We start from the raw sequence: 18,024 nt of genomic DNA, 5'->3' as shown, positions 1-18,024 counted from the left end.
ATTTCTTATGTTCTTATAGCAGGATAACTACCTTTAGTCAGTGACCATGAGTCACTTTTTCATCGTTAACACTATTGTCTGAAGCAACAGTCAAATGACTGAAATGGGTCCAACAAGAACTCTATTAAATGCTGAGGATATTGACATCTGTGTGTATTCTAACTCTGCCAGCATTCCCCGGAAGATTGCCAGTCTCCTACAATTATCTACAACACTTGCCCTCCCCAGGGGAGATACATTGTGAAACACACATGTACCTATTGCAAAACAGTTCCAATTAGATTCAGGATGGAAAAACATTAATGGTTTGGGCCAAACGGAGAGGGGGGTGGAGGGAAGTAAGACTGTGAAGAAAAAACAGTGGGTTTCCAAATGGATGTCAATTCAGTGCTACAGCACAAAACACATAGCCAGCAGCAGCATTGCAGCAATGTGCTAGAGATAATCACCCTCATTTGGACCGTCCAATAACAACAGTCATCCAACGTGGTGAAATAGCTAGTTACAGAACACTACATAAGTCAGTAGTGCTGCTGATTAAAAAAACAATCTTTGATCCGCACCAATAATAGAGGGTGCAACTCTAGATTGTGAACCAAAGGCCAATGATCATATCCCAGCAGTAATTTAACATTTGAATGACCATCATTGATGAAGCTTTAAACAAGAACAGAAATACACAACTGGTCAATCAGCATCTGTAGAGAGAAAAGACTGGTTAATGATTGGGGCAGAATCCTTCTTCAGAACTGAAAATGAAAGATAATCAAACACATTAATAGAATTAGGAAAAAGGGAGGGGGGGGGGAAAGATTACAGGAACTAAATCAGCAACCTGATAAAAGAAAAGCTAGAGATTGTTCATGATGTAAAAGATCATCTCAGTCAGGAAGACATTAAAGAAACAAAAAGAACTTGCAAATAGCTAAGACAGTAAGAGGCCCAATCAAGGAAAAAGGCAAGAACATGGAGGTAGTTGGAGAAAGCAAAACCACAGAAATGAAAACTGGAATACTGGAAGCAGGCAATGGGTGCGTCAGTCCAGCAAGGGAAGGGTGCAAACTCCTCCCCATGCCTGAACTGAAGGGTCTGCACTCAGAATGTCAACCGACCAACCAATATTGGCTGGGGGTGGAAGGTGGGGGTTGGCCTGTGATTGGAATATGTTTTTTTTCCTTCCCTATCACCACTCCCATAGCCAGCTCCCAAGATGCAGCCTTCGTGGCATGGGCACTCACCAAGAATATTTAAATTGAGGAACCTCCCGTTGACCTCCCCATGACTCTAGCAGGGCCGGCTGCAGAAGTTCCTGGTGAGCATATCCTGGCTCCATTATGGGGCGAGATCAGAACAGAGTTTTTGATTACTCTTGCAAAGAGCCGGCACAGACACAGTGGGCCAAATGGCCTCCTCCTGAGCTGAAAAGTTCGACGGTTCTATCACATTACCTATGCCATTACCAATACAGTAATAATGCCTGTTACACATTTGAGTCTGCTGTAGATACCTTCTCAATTTCAATGGTGTCAATCACTTCAGTAAATTGTTTGTACACCTTACTTTGATAGAAGTTGACTCACGCTGCCCTCATCTACTTCCGTGATAGTGTAATCCAAGCGTTTAACAATAGCATCCGCCTGTGACCTAGAATGGATATTTATATCCTTTGCAAAATGCTTCTTCAGTCAATTGCAGGGCTATGGGGAAAGAGATGAGGAGTGGGTCTAATTGTATAGCTGTATCAAAGAATCGACACAGGCACAGGCATGATGGGCCGAATGGCCTCCTTCTGTGCTGTATGATTCTATGATCTCTTTAAAGATGGACCAAATAGAACAGTTGGTGAGATGAGGCCCGATACAAAATCAATAAGCTATTTTATCTCAAAGCGTATCAAAATGAAGTCTAACTCTTAAAACCTACTTATTTGATCACGCTTTTGGTCATCTGCCCTAATATCTCCTTACATGGATCCATGACAAATTTAGTTTGATAAAGCTCCTGTGAAACGCCTTGGGACATTTTACTATGTTAAAGACGCTATATAAATGAAAGTTGTTGTTGTTGATGCTCCAGCATTTCTGACCACTTAGTCTTGGCAAAAGCCCTTGCAGCTTTCTCTTTAAAAACCCAACTGTCTGTGCAGCACTCTGTTTCTAAAAGCCTCTCTGCCAGTCTTTGTTCCAGCATGTCTTATCTCCCTTTGTTCACAGTAAAAAGATGGACCAAAGACTTTCCAGCACAACGAGCGTGAGGTGTTTATTGATTACCAAGGCAAGCTAACCAATTGCTTATTACTTACACTCTATGAGGAAACTACATCAAAGATCGTGCATAAGCAACTTAACTCCTGCCGTCTCAGGCACTTTTTAAAAAAAAACTTACATGAATAGACTATGCTTCAAAACACAAGATTTAAAGTAACTCTTTCTCCAAATCCTTTCTGTGGCTATGGCCCTCTCCTACCTACAACAATATTGCCCTACTTGTAGTAATATTGCTCATTTGCTCTCAGTTGCTTCTTCGACCTTCAGAGTCCAGACATTAAGCCATCAAGTTGTACTACGGGATAATGCTGCACAATAGTGGGAATACATTTTACGTTATTTTTAGATTTAACTATTTTTTACATAAAAGTGTAACAAAACAATGTACAGCATTGGACAATGATAAAAGAGCAGCAATTTAAAGAAAAAAACAGAATCATAGATTTTTGATTGTAATATTGAAAAACTATATCACTTAACAGATTAAATCAGGTAGCATATTTGATCAATATAAACTAGCATATTTGTTTTAAAAAGGTCAGTACCTCTCAATCCTTTCCAGTCATCCCAATCCACATAGTAGTGTAGTTTAGCGTGTACCTCACAGCCTGTTTCAGCTCCCTAATCAGGTCCAGGCACCAAATGTACTATTGCGCATTAAAATGGCATTGCACTCTGAATTACACAAGTAGACCCCGATTTTTGCACTTTAATGAGGCCTTCGCCTGTCTGTGGCAAGAGCCTCACAGACCTCCCGAAATCTGGGATTAAAATGATGGTTGGCGTAAATGCGGGGCCAAGCCGGAGGGCAGGACGCTGCCTCTATTTTAATCCCAACACGCCCCGTTCTCATCGGGCACAGGGAGGTTAAAATTGGACCTATTGTTTGTGGATACAATAAGGCCCAAAATAGCAGCTTTCTGTTCGCGGGAAATTTATCTGTATTTACGAAGAGATTTTTATAACTTTTTTTAAACATGGATATTGGGGGATTATTTTGAATGAAAAGTACTCTCCCCTGTTTTTTTATTCCCCCTTCAAGAGTACGTCTGAGCAAGGTGGGTTTGAATCAAAACAAAGTTAAGGAAACCCTTCACTATAGGACACTTACAATAGCGCCTGGCTATACTCGATGATATGCTGGTCGTCCATCTTCCAAAACATTGGGCAGGGCTGCTGAACTTTTATGCTGTTGTCCTAAGCACTGTTAGTGGGGGCATTTCTGTGTCTTGAATTTGGCCCATATTAAATCACAATCTCTCTCACCCTGATCATGTACAGCTACATCTTGACCACTGCAGGCTTATTCTAGTTACTTCTTCCCGGCGCAAGTAGAAGAGGTTGACATTATTTTGTTCAAGAGCATTCCATAAAAAGACACAACAAAGACTATTATGAGACACTAGGTAGATTATGACCTTCAGAAAAGCACCATTTCAGGTTGTTGTGAAATTGTTCTCTATCAACATACTCCAGTAGCACATAGAGTCAGTAGAATTGAATTGAGAAAGGTAATTGCTTTCTAGTACCTGTCCTAAAGGAAAGTTTGCTTTTCCGAATCACCTCTACATAGTCATTTGTTGACGAATTAACACATACTCTCTGATCGAAGCTTGCTGAAACATTATTTGCATGTAACAAAAATTGAAATACAGCCACACAAGCAAGCTGGGAGCACAACGAATAGATTTTCTGGCTTCTGATGGTGAAAAAGGTGTGCTTTTCGCTAGTTAACACTTGCACTTAAAAGCTGAAAGCTATTTCGTACGAAATTGAGTAGTGCTGAGCCACCTACCAGCAACAATGTACAGAGCCTTCACACGTAATCCATACCTGTACACACACCAGGTCCAGTTTCATTCTAGATCCTTGGTCCGTATTGATCACTTGCCAGCCGGGTTATGCGATACCAGCTGTGAAACTGGAGTTGTCCATTAGTTTTGGGTAAATGTAGTCCTGTAAATGTTGACTGATTTGGTTTTATGTTAAATAAAACTGAAGGATTAAACTTAGAAGCGCGTCAAACTCCCTGTCTAGAAGCAAAGCCTGAAATACAAGCAGGACCTCAGCTGGTAGTACGCACAATAATACCACTCTTCACATAAACAGTTCCAATTGCTATTCAAAGGCGGGGGAGGGGTGGAATCAGTCTTCATTATCAATTCTATCCTTTATATCTGTCTATTCTTGTCTTATTTCTGTTTCAATTTGATTTAGCCTAACTAATAATGTAGATTGAAACAAGTTTACTGATTTGTGTATTTAGATGTCAGCCCCTCCTCCACTAATGCAAATGATGTCATCCTGACCTTGATTTTTCCAACTACGGTTGTTCAAATAGGTTGACTCCAAAGCAGGAGTCTTTGTACATTCCAGCCAATGACATTTGGAACAGATCTACAGGTGATAGTCTATATGATGGATCAGAATGAATCCAAGTACAATGGCCCCAATCTTCGAGACTGACAGCCAGTGTCGACAGTACCTAAATGAATAACTGCTAGGTTTCCTATAGGTTGCATGAATAGTACTCGCCACTGACTTCTAACCATGTTTTCTTAGAGGGTATCCACAGACATCTACATGGACATCAGGCGAGGTCAGGATCGGGCTCAGCTGTGATCCCTCCATGGTCAAATAGGCTGCTGATGTTCATGTCTAAGCTCTCATAGAAGCATGGCCACTTGTTTGAGGTACTGGCGGGCAACCCAACAACAACAAAAACTTGCATTTATATAGCGACTTTAACGTAGTCAAAAGTCCCAAGGCGCTTCACAGGAGCGTTAGCAAACAAAATTTGACACCAAGTCATGTGAGGAGATATTAGGACCTGTGACCGAAAGTTTGGTCAAAGAGGTAGGTTTTAAAGAGCGTCTTAAAAGGAGGAGAGAGAGGTAGAGAGGCGGAGAGATTTAGGGAGGGAATTCCTAACCCATCCTCATGGAACCATGTATCAGCATAAGTAATGCAAGGAAAACTGAAGGACATTTTGTTTTTAAATAAATTATCACACTTAGATTTTTATTCCATTTGATCAGAAACATGCTGAGCCAACTGTTCTCCACGTTATTAAAATTGCTATTTCTTTATATTAAAAAAATGCCTCACTTCCAGCCTTCTGGCCTAATAATGTGTGCTTTATACCTGTTACAAACAAACAGGCTAAACTAAGTAATGCTCAACTTTTGGGCCCAGCACATCAAATTCAAACAAACTTTGATTAGTTCTGAATACGAACTGACTAGTGTTTCTGACCCCTGGAGTTATGCTCATCCCTGTTGTGGAATGTGCTGAACCACATTAAGAATCACATTCTCTGAACATACATTTTTTTTTAAAAAGAGATCTGAAAGCACCAGAATCTATTTGGTTGTTTACAGCTGGAGTAAAGAATGGGAGAAAAAATAAAAATCAGCCAAATTAAATTATTCTGGAATGTGTTGCTCCTCCCTGTGTCCTGCTGAGTCACTCTCCAGCAAGTTGCCACTAATCTTTTCAATACCCACAACACATACGGTAACCATGGAAAAGTGAATTCCTCGTTTTAAAGGTGTATTGCCAGGGGTTCCACGGGGAGAACAGAAACCTCTGGCAGTCACTTCTTTAAAGCAAGTGGCTGATTTCTATATTCATGATTGCGGACAGTGAATTATTGTTTCTTTTATATTGCAAGACTGCTTCGACATGAAGTTGATTTGCTGGGTTTCCTCTGCTGTGGAAGCTACCCCATTTATATCGTGGGGCACATTCTACAGCCTCAGCAGCAGCACAAAAGCAACTATGGTGTTGCACGTGTGCAGTTGTTTGAAGGTTACAAGTGCAACTTAATACTTTCTACCCACTGACTTCTAATGTTGGGAGGAGGGGGATCTTTGGAAGCCAGCAATGTGAAATCTGGCAATGCTGGATGATATAAAAGAAAGAACGAACTTGCATTTATATAGCATCCAAAGCCAATTAAGTACTTCTGAAGTGTAATCACTGTTGTAATACAGCAAATGCAGCAGCCAAATTGCACACAGCAAGGTTCCACAAACAGCAATGTGATAATGACCAGATAATCTGTCTTAGTGATATTGGTTGAAGAGCCTCGGTTTAAAGGCTCATCCAAAACACAGCATTGCCGACAGCACAGCTCTCCCTCGGTACTGCACTGAAGTGTCAGCCTAGATTTTGTGCTCACGTCTCTGGAATGGCATTTGAACCCATACCGTCTGGCTCAGAGGCAAGAGTGCTACTAACTGAGCCATGGCTGACACAATTGGATTATAGTAAGGTAAAACAGTCATTGAAGCAGCAGGCCAACACAACTCTACAAATTAAATACCTGAAAAAGGATTAAGCCAGACTAATAGTTCACGGCATTTTTATTTATGATCACAAGTTGCACTGGGAAGAGCAACAGCGACATTTAAAGAAAATTCAGTCCATATAGTATTGATCAGAAAATGTCTAATCAGACACTGGCTAAACTAGGAATAAGAGGAAAAAAAAATCACCATGACAATCTGAAGAGTTGAGTACACAAGACCTGTTGATTCAAGTCAGGTGCAAGTAAAACATGAGTTTAAACTGGAGAACCTAGTGATCATGGAGATATGAAGTCAGCTGATGAGGGCTCGTGTCTGAAATGTATCCCCAGTGGTTATGTTTCCATCCACAAGGAACTTGTATAAATAACATCAAAGGCTCTAGCTGATCTGGCAAATATGACTTGAATTGAACCACACATACCAGGAAGATCCCTGGTCTCTGCTGAGTGAGGCAATCTCAACCAGGCTAGGGAGTTGGGAGGGGAACATAGACAGCCTGCATTCCCATCCAGTGACACACCCCTCGCCCCCAAATCCAAAAAGGATGTCGAGAAAGCACAGGATTGGAATTTGCTGGTGACATCGCTACAGTATAAATAGCATGTGGATGTGGACGTTGCTGGGAAGGCCAGCATTTATTGCCCATCCCTAGTTGCCCTTGAGAAGATGGTGGTGAGCCTTCTTCTTGAACCGTTGCAGTCTGTGTGGTGATGATGCTCCCACAATGCTGTGAGGTACGGAGTTCCAGGATTTTGACCCAGTGACGATGAAGGAACAGCAATATATGTCCAAGTCAGAATGGTGTGTGACTTGAAGAATGGCTTGGCGGATGAGGTAGTGCAAGGCAGCCAGTGCCCATAGAATCGTACCCCAGCATGAGACCACACCTTCAGGACAGGAGAGAAGAAAATTGAAAGTGGAAAAACTAAAACAAAATGTAGCAAAATGTTTGATTCAAATTCTATCAGCCAGTTATCTGGCCAAAGTATATTATAGATGACGTAACAGGTCCAATAGCTTATGTGAGTTTATCCAGTGAATAGACGAGCTGTGCCATTCAATTCCTGGTATGTGCTCAGTTAGATAATCTCAACCAGGGTGTGACAGCTGGCTTCCGCCACCCATGGGTCAAGGAAGGGGAAATCAGTCAGGGTTCCTACTCCTGATCATTACACAGAAACCCTGCTGGAAGTGAACAAGTGCGGTCAGGTAAGTAGAAGACTAAGCCTAGCTATGATGCACCTTATAATCCAATACTCACCAGAAAAGGCTCACACATGAATAATGGTCACTTAGGTGAGGTAATGAGGGGGACCGACACTTATGGAACGTTTCCCCAGCAGGGAGTCAAAACTTTTTGGGGAAGTAGGAAGTGTGGAAAAAATTAGCAAGGAAACAAAAGAAGACAGAGCACAGAGAATGTGTTGCTCTGTAAACATCCCCATCCTCAATGATGGCAGAGTCCAACACGTGAGTGCAAAAGACAAGGCTGAAGTGTTTGCAACCATCTTCAGCCAGAAGTGCCGAGTGGATGATCCATCTCCGCCTCCTCCCAATATCCCCACCATCACAGAAGACAGTCTTCAGCCAATTCAATTCACTCCACGTGATATCAAGAAACGGCTGAGTGCACTGGATACAGCAAAGGCTATGGGCCCCGACAACATCCCGGCTGTAGTGCTGAAGACTTGTGCTCCAGAACTAGCTGCGCCTCTAGCTAAGCTGTTCCAGTACAGTTACAACACTGGCATCTACCCGACAATGTGGAAAATTGCCCAGGTATGTCCTGTCCACAAAAAGCAGGACAAATCCAATCCGGCCAATTACCACCCCATCAGTCTACTCTCAATCATCAGCAAAGTGATGGAAGGTGTCGTCGACAGTGCTATCAAGCGGCACTTACTCACCAATAACCTGCTCACCGATGCTCAGTTTGGGTTCCGCCAGGACCACTCGGCTCCAGACCTCATTACAGCATTGGTCCAAACATGGACAAAAGAGCTGAATTCCAGAAGTGAGGTGAGAGTGACTGCCCTTGACATCAAGGCAGCATTTGACCGAGTGTGGCACCAAGGAGCCCGAGTAAAATTGAAGTCAATGGGAATCGGTAGGAAAACTCTCCAGTGGCTGGAGTCATACCTAGCGCAAAGGAAGATGGTAGTGGTTGTTGGAGGCCAATCATCTCAGCCCCAAGACAAGGTAGTGTCCGAGGCCCAACCATCTTCAGCTGCTTCATCAATGACCTTCCCTCCATCATAAGGTCAGAAATGGGGATGTTCGCTGATGATTGCACAGTGTTCAGTTCCATTCGCAACCCCTCAAATAATGAAGCAGTCCGAGCCCGCATGCAGCAAGACCTGGACAACATCCAGGCTTGGGCTCATAAGTGGCAAGTAACATTCGTGCCAGACAAGTGCCAGGCAATGACCATCTCCAACAAGAGAGAGTCTAACCACCTCCCCTTGACATTCAACGGCATTACCATCGCCGAATCCCCCACCATCAACATCCTGGGAGTCACCATTGACCAGAAACTTAACTGGACCAGCCATATAAATACTGTGGCTACAAGAGCAGGTCAGAGGCTGGGTATTCTGCGGCGAGTGACTCACCTCCTGACTCCCCAAAGCCTTTCCACCATCTACAAGGCACAAGGCAGGAGTGTGATGGAATACTCTCCACTTGCCTGGATGGGTGCAGCTCCAACAACACTCAAGAAGCTCGAAACAATCCAGGACAAAGCAGCCTGCTTGATTGGCACCCCATCCACCACCCTAAACATTCACTCCCTTCACCACCGGTGTACCGTGGCTGCAGTGTGTACCATCTACAGGATGCACTGCAGCAACTCGCCAAGCCTTCTTCGACAGCACCTCCCAAACCCGCGACTTCTACCACCTAGAAGGACAAGGGCAGCAGGCACATGGGAACAACACCACCTGCACGATCCCCTCCAAGTCACACACCATCCCAACTTAGAAATATATCACCGTTCCTTCATCGTCGCTGGGTCAAAATCCTGGAACTCCCTTCCTAACAGCACTGTGGGAGAACCTTCACCACACGGACTGCAGCAGTTCAAGGCGGCGGCTCACCACCACCTTCTCAAGGGCAATTAGGGACGGACAATAAATGCTGGCCTTGCCAGCGACGCCCACATCCCATGAACGAAAAAAAAACATAAACCAAAGTGATTGAAGATATCAGAGAATTCAAAATTGAGAAACTAATTCAAAACAAGTTGATCTAAACTTGCTCCAATTGCCCCTAATTCAGCAATGGGATGTTTTTAATCCAGTGCCATGTTATACAATGGCAACAGGCACAGTAAATCATTGCCGTCTGTATTTATTGGTATGGCACACAACCGCCTAATATGTCATGGGATCTGAAAACTCGTTTCACTTCAGCTAGCTTGTGTCTTCTTGGGCACAAAATTGAAACCAGACTTATTTTTATTCAAACTTCCGGGTGTAACAGCTTTGCTGAAAATAGATCAGTACAATTTAAACCTTTCAAGTTCTGAATGTACCTCCATGGGGCTTTTGACACATCGACTAATTTTCTGTTCCACAACTTACGATACATGCCTGATGTTGAACTTTTGTCACTGGAATTTGAGAATTAAATGAAAATAAAGACTGTTTATGAGCTCACAATCTCCTTTGAATTCATGCAAAAAGTGCTTGCTGATTTTATTCCCCCACTTATGTACAAACAATTAAATGAAATTAATCAGATTGAGGTGCATCATGTCAACATGACATGACTCCTCTCTCCCTGAAGCCACGCACCATCCTTACTTGGACATGTATCCCAAGAACAAATACAAAAAAACACATTTCCCAGTTACTTTTTTTTAAAAAGAGACAGCGCGCTTCTTAAAAAAATATTAATTTATTTCTCCCCATTTTGAGCCCTGCTGTGATTCATACCATTCTCCCACTCAGAGGGTGGAATTGTGACCTGTTCCCAGGCTCTGTTAACGCCTCTCTGTTACCAGCTGCAAGGAAGTGTATCAGACTGGCCTGGGATACTCGGACTCCAATTTTCTCTCTTTTCCAATGTGGGATAATTTTTTCTCTATGGCACTCCTCATGGCACGGCTGAGAGCAATTATTTCCCTCATGTTGAAATATTAACACAAGCTCATGTCCCAACATCCCTTGGTACCTTTTCCCCTTCATTTCCATACACTGGCACTAATGGAGTCGTGATGGGTTTAAACCAATTAAATACCAAATTGCAATCTTTAATAACTCTTCTCGGCTCATTCCATGATGTGGAGATGCCGGTGATGGACTGGGGTTGACAAATGCAAGGAATCTTACAACACCAGGTTATAGTCCAACTGTTTTATTTGAAAATCACAAGCTTTCGGAGGCTTTCTCCTTCGTCAGGTGAGTGTGGGACCCCACACTCACCTGACGAAGGAGAAAGCCTCCGAAAGCTTGTGATTTTCAAATAAAACAGCTGGACTATAACCTGGTGTTGTAAGATTCCTTGCACGGCTCATTCCAGTTAGCATACTGAGTAGAAAAAGAGCAGCCTTCTAATTCCTGTACTACATAACCAGCATTCACAACCATAATTCCACCAGCATTGAAGATTTTAATTCCAGGTTATACTTGATATAATTTTCACTATCACAAGAGGAGTTCAGCAACATCTGAAAGGCAGCAGGGGCTCAGAATTGGCCACATTTATATTGTGAGGTGGATTCACTGTTGGGGCTCTTCCCCAGTGTCAGGTGAAGATCTGTACAGGTGAGCAGTGTGATAACTGCTCTGGTCTCTGGTCGCTACAGGATTCCAACGGCGATCTGTGACCTGAACAAAATGGCAGCCACCAGCATCCAACTCTGCATTTGCTGCCAACAGCGCCCTCCTCCAGAGGGATTCGGAAACCCACCTTGTATGGAGGGAGGAATCTCAATGCCTCCACTGGCACCAGCATGACCTCAGTTGTACTATAGCACGACCTTCAGAGCTGGTGCAGTAATAAAAACAGCATATAAAAGTGCCAATGTAATAACAAAGTAGCGTGGCTAAAGAGTTGGTGCAGGAGGGAGGGTTTCAGTTTCCTGGATCACTGGGCCTGCTTCTGGGGAAGGTGGGACTTGTACAAGTCGGACGGGTTAGCTGTTATGCTGTCATGGAGGGATCTAGACAGAGTAGACAGAGAGAAACTATCCATTGCCAGAAGAGTCGAGAACCAGAGGACACAGATTTAAGGGGCATGATTTTGATTCTGAGCCGGGAAGGGAGCAGCGGGGGTTGGGGGGGGGTGGAATTGTGGACGGGAAACCTGGAAGTTTGGGTTTACCGGACATCCTTACGATTTTGATGTAAGGAGGTCTTTTATTTTTTTTTGTCGCTTTCCTGTCCGACTGACCGGCCTGATTGACAGGCTGGTCTCAGTCGGACGGGAAACCAGTCAGAGAGAGGAGGTGTTCAGGTAAGTCTTCAGGTAAGTCTTTGTTTGTATGGATGGGGGGGTGCATGAGGGGCATGGGTGGGCACAGGTGGCATGGGGGCATGGGTTGGCCTGGGGCATGGGTTGACACGGGGAGTCAGTCAAGGGAGGAGGGATCGGGGGTCCGCGATCGTGGGGGGGGAGTTCGAGGGTCACCACAGGGGTCCGTGGTCATTGGGGGGATCGGGGGCGGGATCTGCGATCGTTGTGGGGGGGTCGGAAGCCAAGGGGAGGGGTGCGCGATCGTTGGGGGGGGGGGGGGGGTCGAAGATCGGGGGGGGGTCGCTGCAAGTAGGCTTATTGGGCCTCGGGGAAGCACTCCTGCTCCTCCAGGCCCACAAGCTGTGCCACAAAGGCACTTACCTGTTACTTTTGGGCCTGCTTGCCTCCTTTCACGTGGCTTGAAGGAGGAGGCCTGGGAATCCCAGCCCCCAGGGGTTGAAATCAGAAACTCTGGTAAAATGGAGGCCCGCAGACTCCTTGAAAGGTCTTAATCACCAACCTGCCTCCTGAGAGCGGGTTGGTCGCCTGCACCTTGTCCCGCCCTGGTGAAAACCGGAAACGGACGGGTTGAATGCAGGTCCGAAATGTTTGTGATTTTGAATGCCCCCCCCACCGCCCCCAACCCATCCATTTTTCCCTTTTAAAATTGTGGCCCATGGTAATTGGCAAAACGACCTAAGGCGACATGTGGAAAAACTTTTTTATGTGGCGAGTGGTTATGACCTGGAATGCACTGCCTGAACGGGTGGTGGAGGCAGATTCAATCATAGCTTTCAAAAGGGAATTGGATAAGTACTTGAAGGGAAAAAAATTGCAGGGCTACAGGGAAAGGGTGGGGGAGTGGGACTAGCTGGATTGCTCTTCCAGAGAGCCAGCATGGGCTCAACAGGCCTAATGGCCTCCTTCTATGTTGTAACCATTCTATGATTCTACGATCCCCATGGCTTGAATTTCCCCATTGATTGCCAATGCCCCACCCCCCCATTAAAAACATCCGAAATCAGTCCAAAAGTAGTCACTATAGGTGACGCATATTATGTCAAAACTAAAAACACTGTGTATTCAGCTTGCTAAATTTGCAGTTCTTATCAAAGCTGCCTCACTTTCAACAATCATATAAAACTGTGGCTCGTGTGCAGCATAAACATCGGCATTGACTAGTTGGGCTGAACGGCCTGTTTCTGTGCTTTAAATTCTATGTAAAAAAAAAAGTGTTGCTCTGGGTATTATCTTATTCACAGTATCAAACTGAAATCAAGTTGTACCTTAAGTCAAATCCAGTTATTATCAATAGAAATTGATGTACTTGTGTGGCAAACTGTTGCCACCTTAAACCAGACCCACCTCACCGGTAGTTTTCATGTTGGTGCCAGTTTAAATATATTTTGCCAGAAACCACACTAGACTCAAGATCCCACTCCTCATCCTCCCCTCGACTGCTCCAGCTTCCATTTATCCACAAGCTACGTTATCTCAAATCACTTGCTACATTCATCCAATTCTCCCTAGAGACAGCTCTAGCTGCCATTTAAACAGAAATGAAACATTTGGTAGGGATACATACAATTGTGTAAATCTGAATTAAAAACAGATGCACAGCAGGGATGGGCTCACTGCAAAAATACAGTACAATTTCAAAATAAGTTCATGGGAATGGCAGGAGTTGGTGGCCCATAATGCATTTTGTACATGGGCAAGGCCACCCACTTCAGTGGAGAAAACAGGGAAAAAACATAACAATTCACACAGTGTATGTGATCCAGGTTACCAGTGCAAACCAGCATTATCCTGTGCAAATGAGTGATGAACAGAAGCAAAGGTTGTTACAATTCTCCAAGTTTGAGATCAGTTTTGCTTCATACACAGGGACAAACAAGGTCATCAAGACCTTGAACTGGTTTAATTAAGAAAAAACTCTGTGGATTGGCATTTCTGGTTTGACTGCCAGAAATGTGCCATTGCGAGCCAGAAACTCCGGTCTCTGTCACCGCTTTAAATTACAGGCTGAAAGGGGGAAAAGCAAACTTTAGCATTGAAATTCAACTCACCTGAAACTTGTGAATCTTTTCTCTGTTTAGATGTTGATTTGTCCTCATCATTCTTGGTTTTCTTTTTCTTGCGTCCTGACAATCTGAGCCAGCTGAGTGCCCTCCGCAAGGAGCCTGATTTTGACTTTTTCTTATTCTTCAATACTGCCTCCAAGCCAGATAGGTCATCCATCACGTTAGTCGAGTGACACAACAGGCTGCTTTACCTGGTCCCAGAAACTTGTCTGACCGTTGAAAAAAAATCCTCCTGGGTGTGTTCAGCCCCAAACAGAACGAGCAACACACACACACACACACAACTAAAACCCAACAGGAATTTGAAATAGTTTCCACATCGGAAGGTTGTCTGGAAGCATCAACTTCAGTCCCGGAACACAGCAAAACCACTAAGCATTTTCTCACTAAAAAAGTATTTTAACAGTCACTGAACAATTTATGGCTTGCTTGACAGCTCATGGTGCTCCTTTAATTAAGACACATACAGCGTAGCCCAAGATCCAATACAATCCAGCGTTCCTGTGTTCAGTGATCAAACACAACCTGCTCATCAACAAACTCCTGTCGTTGCTGAACATGGGAATGCCAAAATACCTGGAAAATCCAGCTCCACGTCTGTTTGACTTTGCTCTTCTCCAGATGAAAAAAAAAGAGAGACTGTCACAGCAGCTTGGCTGACTCACATAAATCCCACATCATCCAGTAAATGGAAGGGTGGTTTTAACTCCACCCTGCAATCGGCAAATGCTTCTGCTTTATTTTACAAGATTGTAGGACTCCCCATTTCATTGGTTTTTTTCCCCCCGATATGCTGCAGGATCCGGACGGCACACCAAGCACGAGAGGTCCAGCAAGTTGTTCTGCTCTTCACCTGACCTTTCACAGGCACTGAAACAAGCCCCGGACTGTCTGGCACTACGAGCACTGGGAAGTACTAAGAAGCACTGCCATGAAATCTGACACTCCTCCACTGCAAGCATATATAGATTTCTACCCACCCTCTTTCTATTGAGCAGAAAGGACAATAAAAGACAGGAGTTGCCAAACCACACAAGACTTTAGCAGCGAAATATTGTAACACTCAGTACTGGAGATAAGTGCGATATCTAGTTAATTCTGTGTACAAGGTTCCTGCTACATACCTACATAGTTTCCTCATAGCAGCACAGTTAACCTTTGCCCTGTTGAACAGCGCTGCTGTTGTCACATTAACACAGAATGAATAAGTGGCAGACAGAGCTCTTAATTCCTTAACCTATGCAAGCCCCTTTCTTTGTACTGTTATTGCTAAACTACCTTGTATAAACCAGTGATAAGTCCCATAAGACTCCCATATCCTGTTCAATCTATAGACCTCCCCTATGAATTGCATTGTTCAGTTCACAGAGCTCCCCAGTATAATTGTGTATATTGTTGAGTCTTATAGGTACCCTACATGATTCTGTTCAGTCCATACAGCTTCTCTAGTTTACACATTGTTCAACATGAGTGACTACAGTACCAAGCGTAAAATTTCTTCTTCCCCCGTCTGCACCCCCCCCCACCTTGTCCCACTCCATCAAGGTGGACCACAGCTGGTTTTTAGTTTCTTCCAGTTCCGTGCAAGTCTCCACTGGCTAAAACCGGCTTGCTGTGGCTGAAACGTTTCACTTGTACTGTAGGGTTCCGTTATACTGCCAATTTCTGGGTGCACATTAACGTGAAAATGGCAGCATAACTCAGGAGTCAAGTCTCAGTCTGAAGCCAAACGGTGCAAAGTCCCCTTCAGGAGGCTGTTTTGAGTTCATACCAGATGTAGAGCAGCTCTTTATAAATGTCACAAGAGACGGGCTTTCCCACCTGAACATTATGGGGGTAATTTTAACCTAACCCTCAATCTGGCAGGAGACTGACAGGATTGGATCAGGCAGCAGTCTTACACTCTGCCTGATTTTACTTTCCATTGAATACATTGCTGGCAATCTATCAGTCATTTCAGATAAAAGTAGAATTTTCCAAAAAACCTGACTAAAAACATTCTCTCAAAAAGGTAGTCTTGGTAACAGAAAGAAATAGCTTGTTTTTAAAAGTGGCCATGGTCAAACATTCTTGGGTTGTTTTAATGAATATTTTTGTGCTGCCTTTTTTTTCTCTTTCTCTCCTAAAAATGAGAGGTCGTACTGAGGCATGCCCAAACACACACACACACCTTCAAGCAGAAATCACCAGACAGTGATCACAAGCATGATCCCTGAATGATTTTTTGATATGCTAACCCAGGGGTGCCCTCAAAATGTTGCCCCAGCTCAGAGCAGCTATGGTAGTCCAACCCAGAAATGGAACCCAATCTTTTGCTCTGTGCCTCTCACCACAACATGGCTGACTTTTATCCACTGGGCCTTTTGGAGAGCCAATGTTTTCAATACTTAAAATCTATGGGGTAGAAATTGATACGTGTTTCGCCTATTTCTCGGGTCAGAAATGAGGGCCACAAAGTCCAATTTCGCAGCACAACATCCCATGCCAGAACAGTGCCAAAATGCACCAATGCACCAATGGAGCACTCATTAGGCGTCCCTGGTGGCCGCCTGAAACAAACGCAGGCATCATTACAATATGTCAATAAGGATCCTGCACCCAAATCAAGACCGTTTTGAGAAATCAGTGTCCAGGAGAACCCTGGGACATCACTTAAAATGAGGCAAGTGTACCAATTTGGGGCCTTAGTTGCGTCCATGTGATTAGGCACACGCTCTGCGCTCATTCTGCACCCGAAAACAGACTTAAACCAACTTCTGCCCCTATATATGTACACTGATATTTTCACATCATGTTGCAATTCAGTTAAGTGCCTTGTAAGGTATTTCGTTCAGCTAGCAATTCTCTTTAAAAAGAAATTGCTGAGGAGTGGATGGCATGAGGTTTAATTATAATGTATTACTTGCTTAACCATTTAAGATACAAGTGGTATGGTAGATTGGACAGTAAAAAACTAAAACACAGTGTTGCTCAAGAATTGCAACAATAGCAGTACTGCTATAGCCTCAGGCTGTGAAGAGTACATTAGATACACCTATAAATATCTGTCAGTCCATCTCTTTAATTATATTTGTGAACAGAATTATTCATCTTCTGTATGAAGTTGAAATTCACTTTTTATTTACAATGAAGTCTATCTGGAATGACCATCTTTACTGCTGACGTCCAGGGTTCTTTATTGCCAGGTAGGCAGATCCATCCTGTGTGGAGGCTTTAAGGCATCTTTACAGCAAGCATGTGTGCTCAAGGCTGGGTCGGCAGACAGGTTATCAAGTCAACCAGGTTATCCTTGCCAACAGGATGCTCCAGTTTCCGCTCGTGTTCAGACATGTATGAGATAAAGCATAAAGCACACGACTCCCAGGTTTCAAAGGGAAACCAAAGTGCCATACTCTTATGATGTGGAGACCTAGCTATACAAACAATAAATCTGTTTATCTGTGTGGCTTCATCACAGTGAAGCTCAGCTGTTTTATATTGGAATTTGTGAAAAGTTTACACTGCATTGAATATAAATTCAGTGGAGAAAACAGCAAATGTTTCTGTTACTGGTAAATCTTGTAAAATGGCATAGAAACCAAAACTGCACCAGAAGAAATTTTTTTTAATTGAAAATGTATAAATGTTGGTCAGAGTTCATTAGACCATCAGGAGAACATTAGAAGGTCTCCTACAAAAATAACCACATAATCTAGGATTCATAAGGCCAGGGCAAAAATAGCTTAAAGAGTAAATAAATCATTCCACTAGGGATCCTCAAGAAGGCAAGTAAAAGACTGAAGATCTTAAAAATGGGATATGACTCAGGAGGGGCCATGATTCCCAGTCTGTGCAGAGTTAGGAACTCACCCAGAAAGGCAGCAGGAGTGCCTCAGTGTCCCTGACTTAGGAACGGTGAAATCA

General features: G+C 43.7%; 1 protein-coding gene across 1 annotated transcript in view; it reads right to left on the bottom strand.

The window, feature by feature from the left end:
• The window catches only part of LOC137342620 (NHS-like protein 3), a 183,241-nt gene extending 168,000 nt beyond the window's left edge, over window positions 1–15,241 (bottom strand). The window contains exon 1 of the mRNA XM_068006644.1: window positions 14,107–15,241. Within this exon, the coding sequence (XP_067862745.1) occupies window positions 14,107–14,278 (172 nt within the window). The 5' untranslated portion in view covers window positions 14,279–15,241. The remainder of the gene's footprint in view (window positions 1–14,106) is intronic.
• Between the last annotated feature and the right edge of the window lie 2,783 nt (window positions 15,242–18,024).

This window comes from Heptranchias perlo, chromosome 26, assembly GCF_035084215.1.
Source record: "Heptranchias perlo isolate sHepPer1 chromosome 26, sHepPer1.hap1, whole genome shotgun sequence".
Taxonomy (NCBI): domain Eukaryota; kingdom Metazoa; phylum Chordata; class Chondrichthyes; order Hexanchiformes; family Hexanchidae; genus Heptranchias; species Heptranchias perlo.
This window is presented reverse-complemented; position numbering and strand designations above follow the sequence as displayed.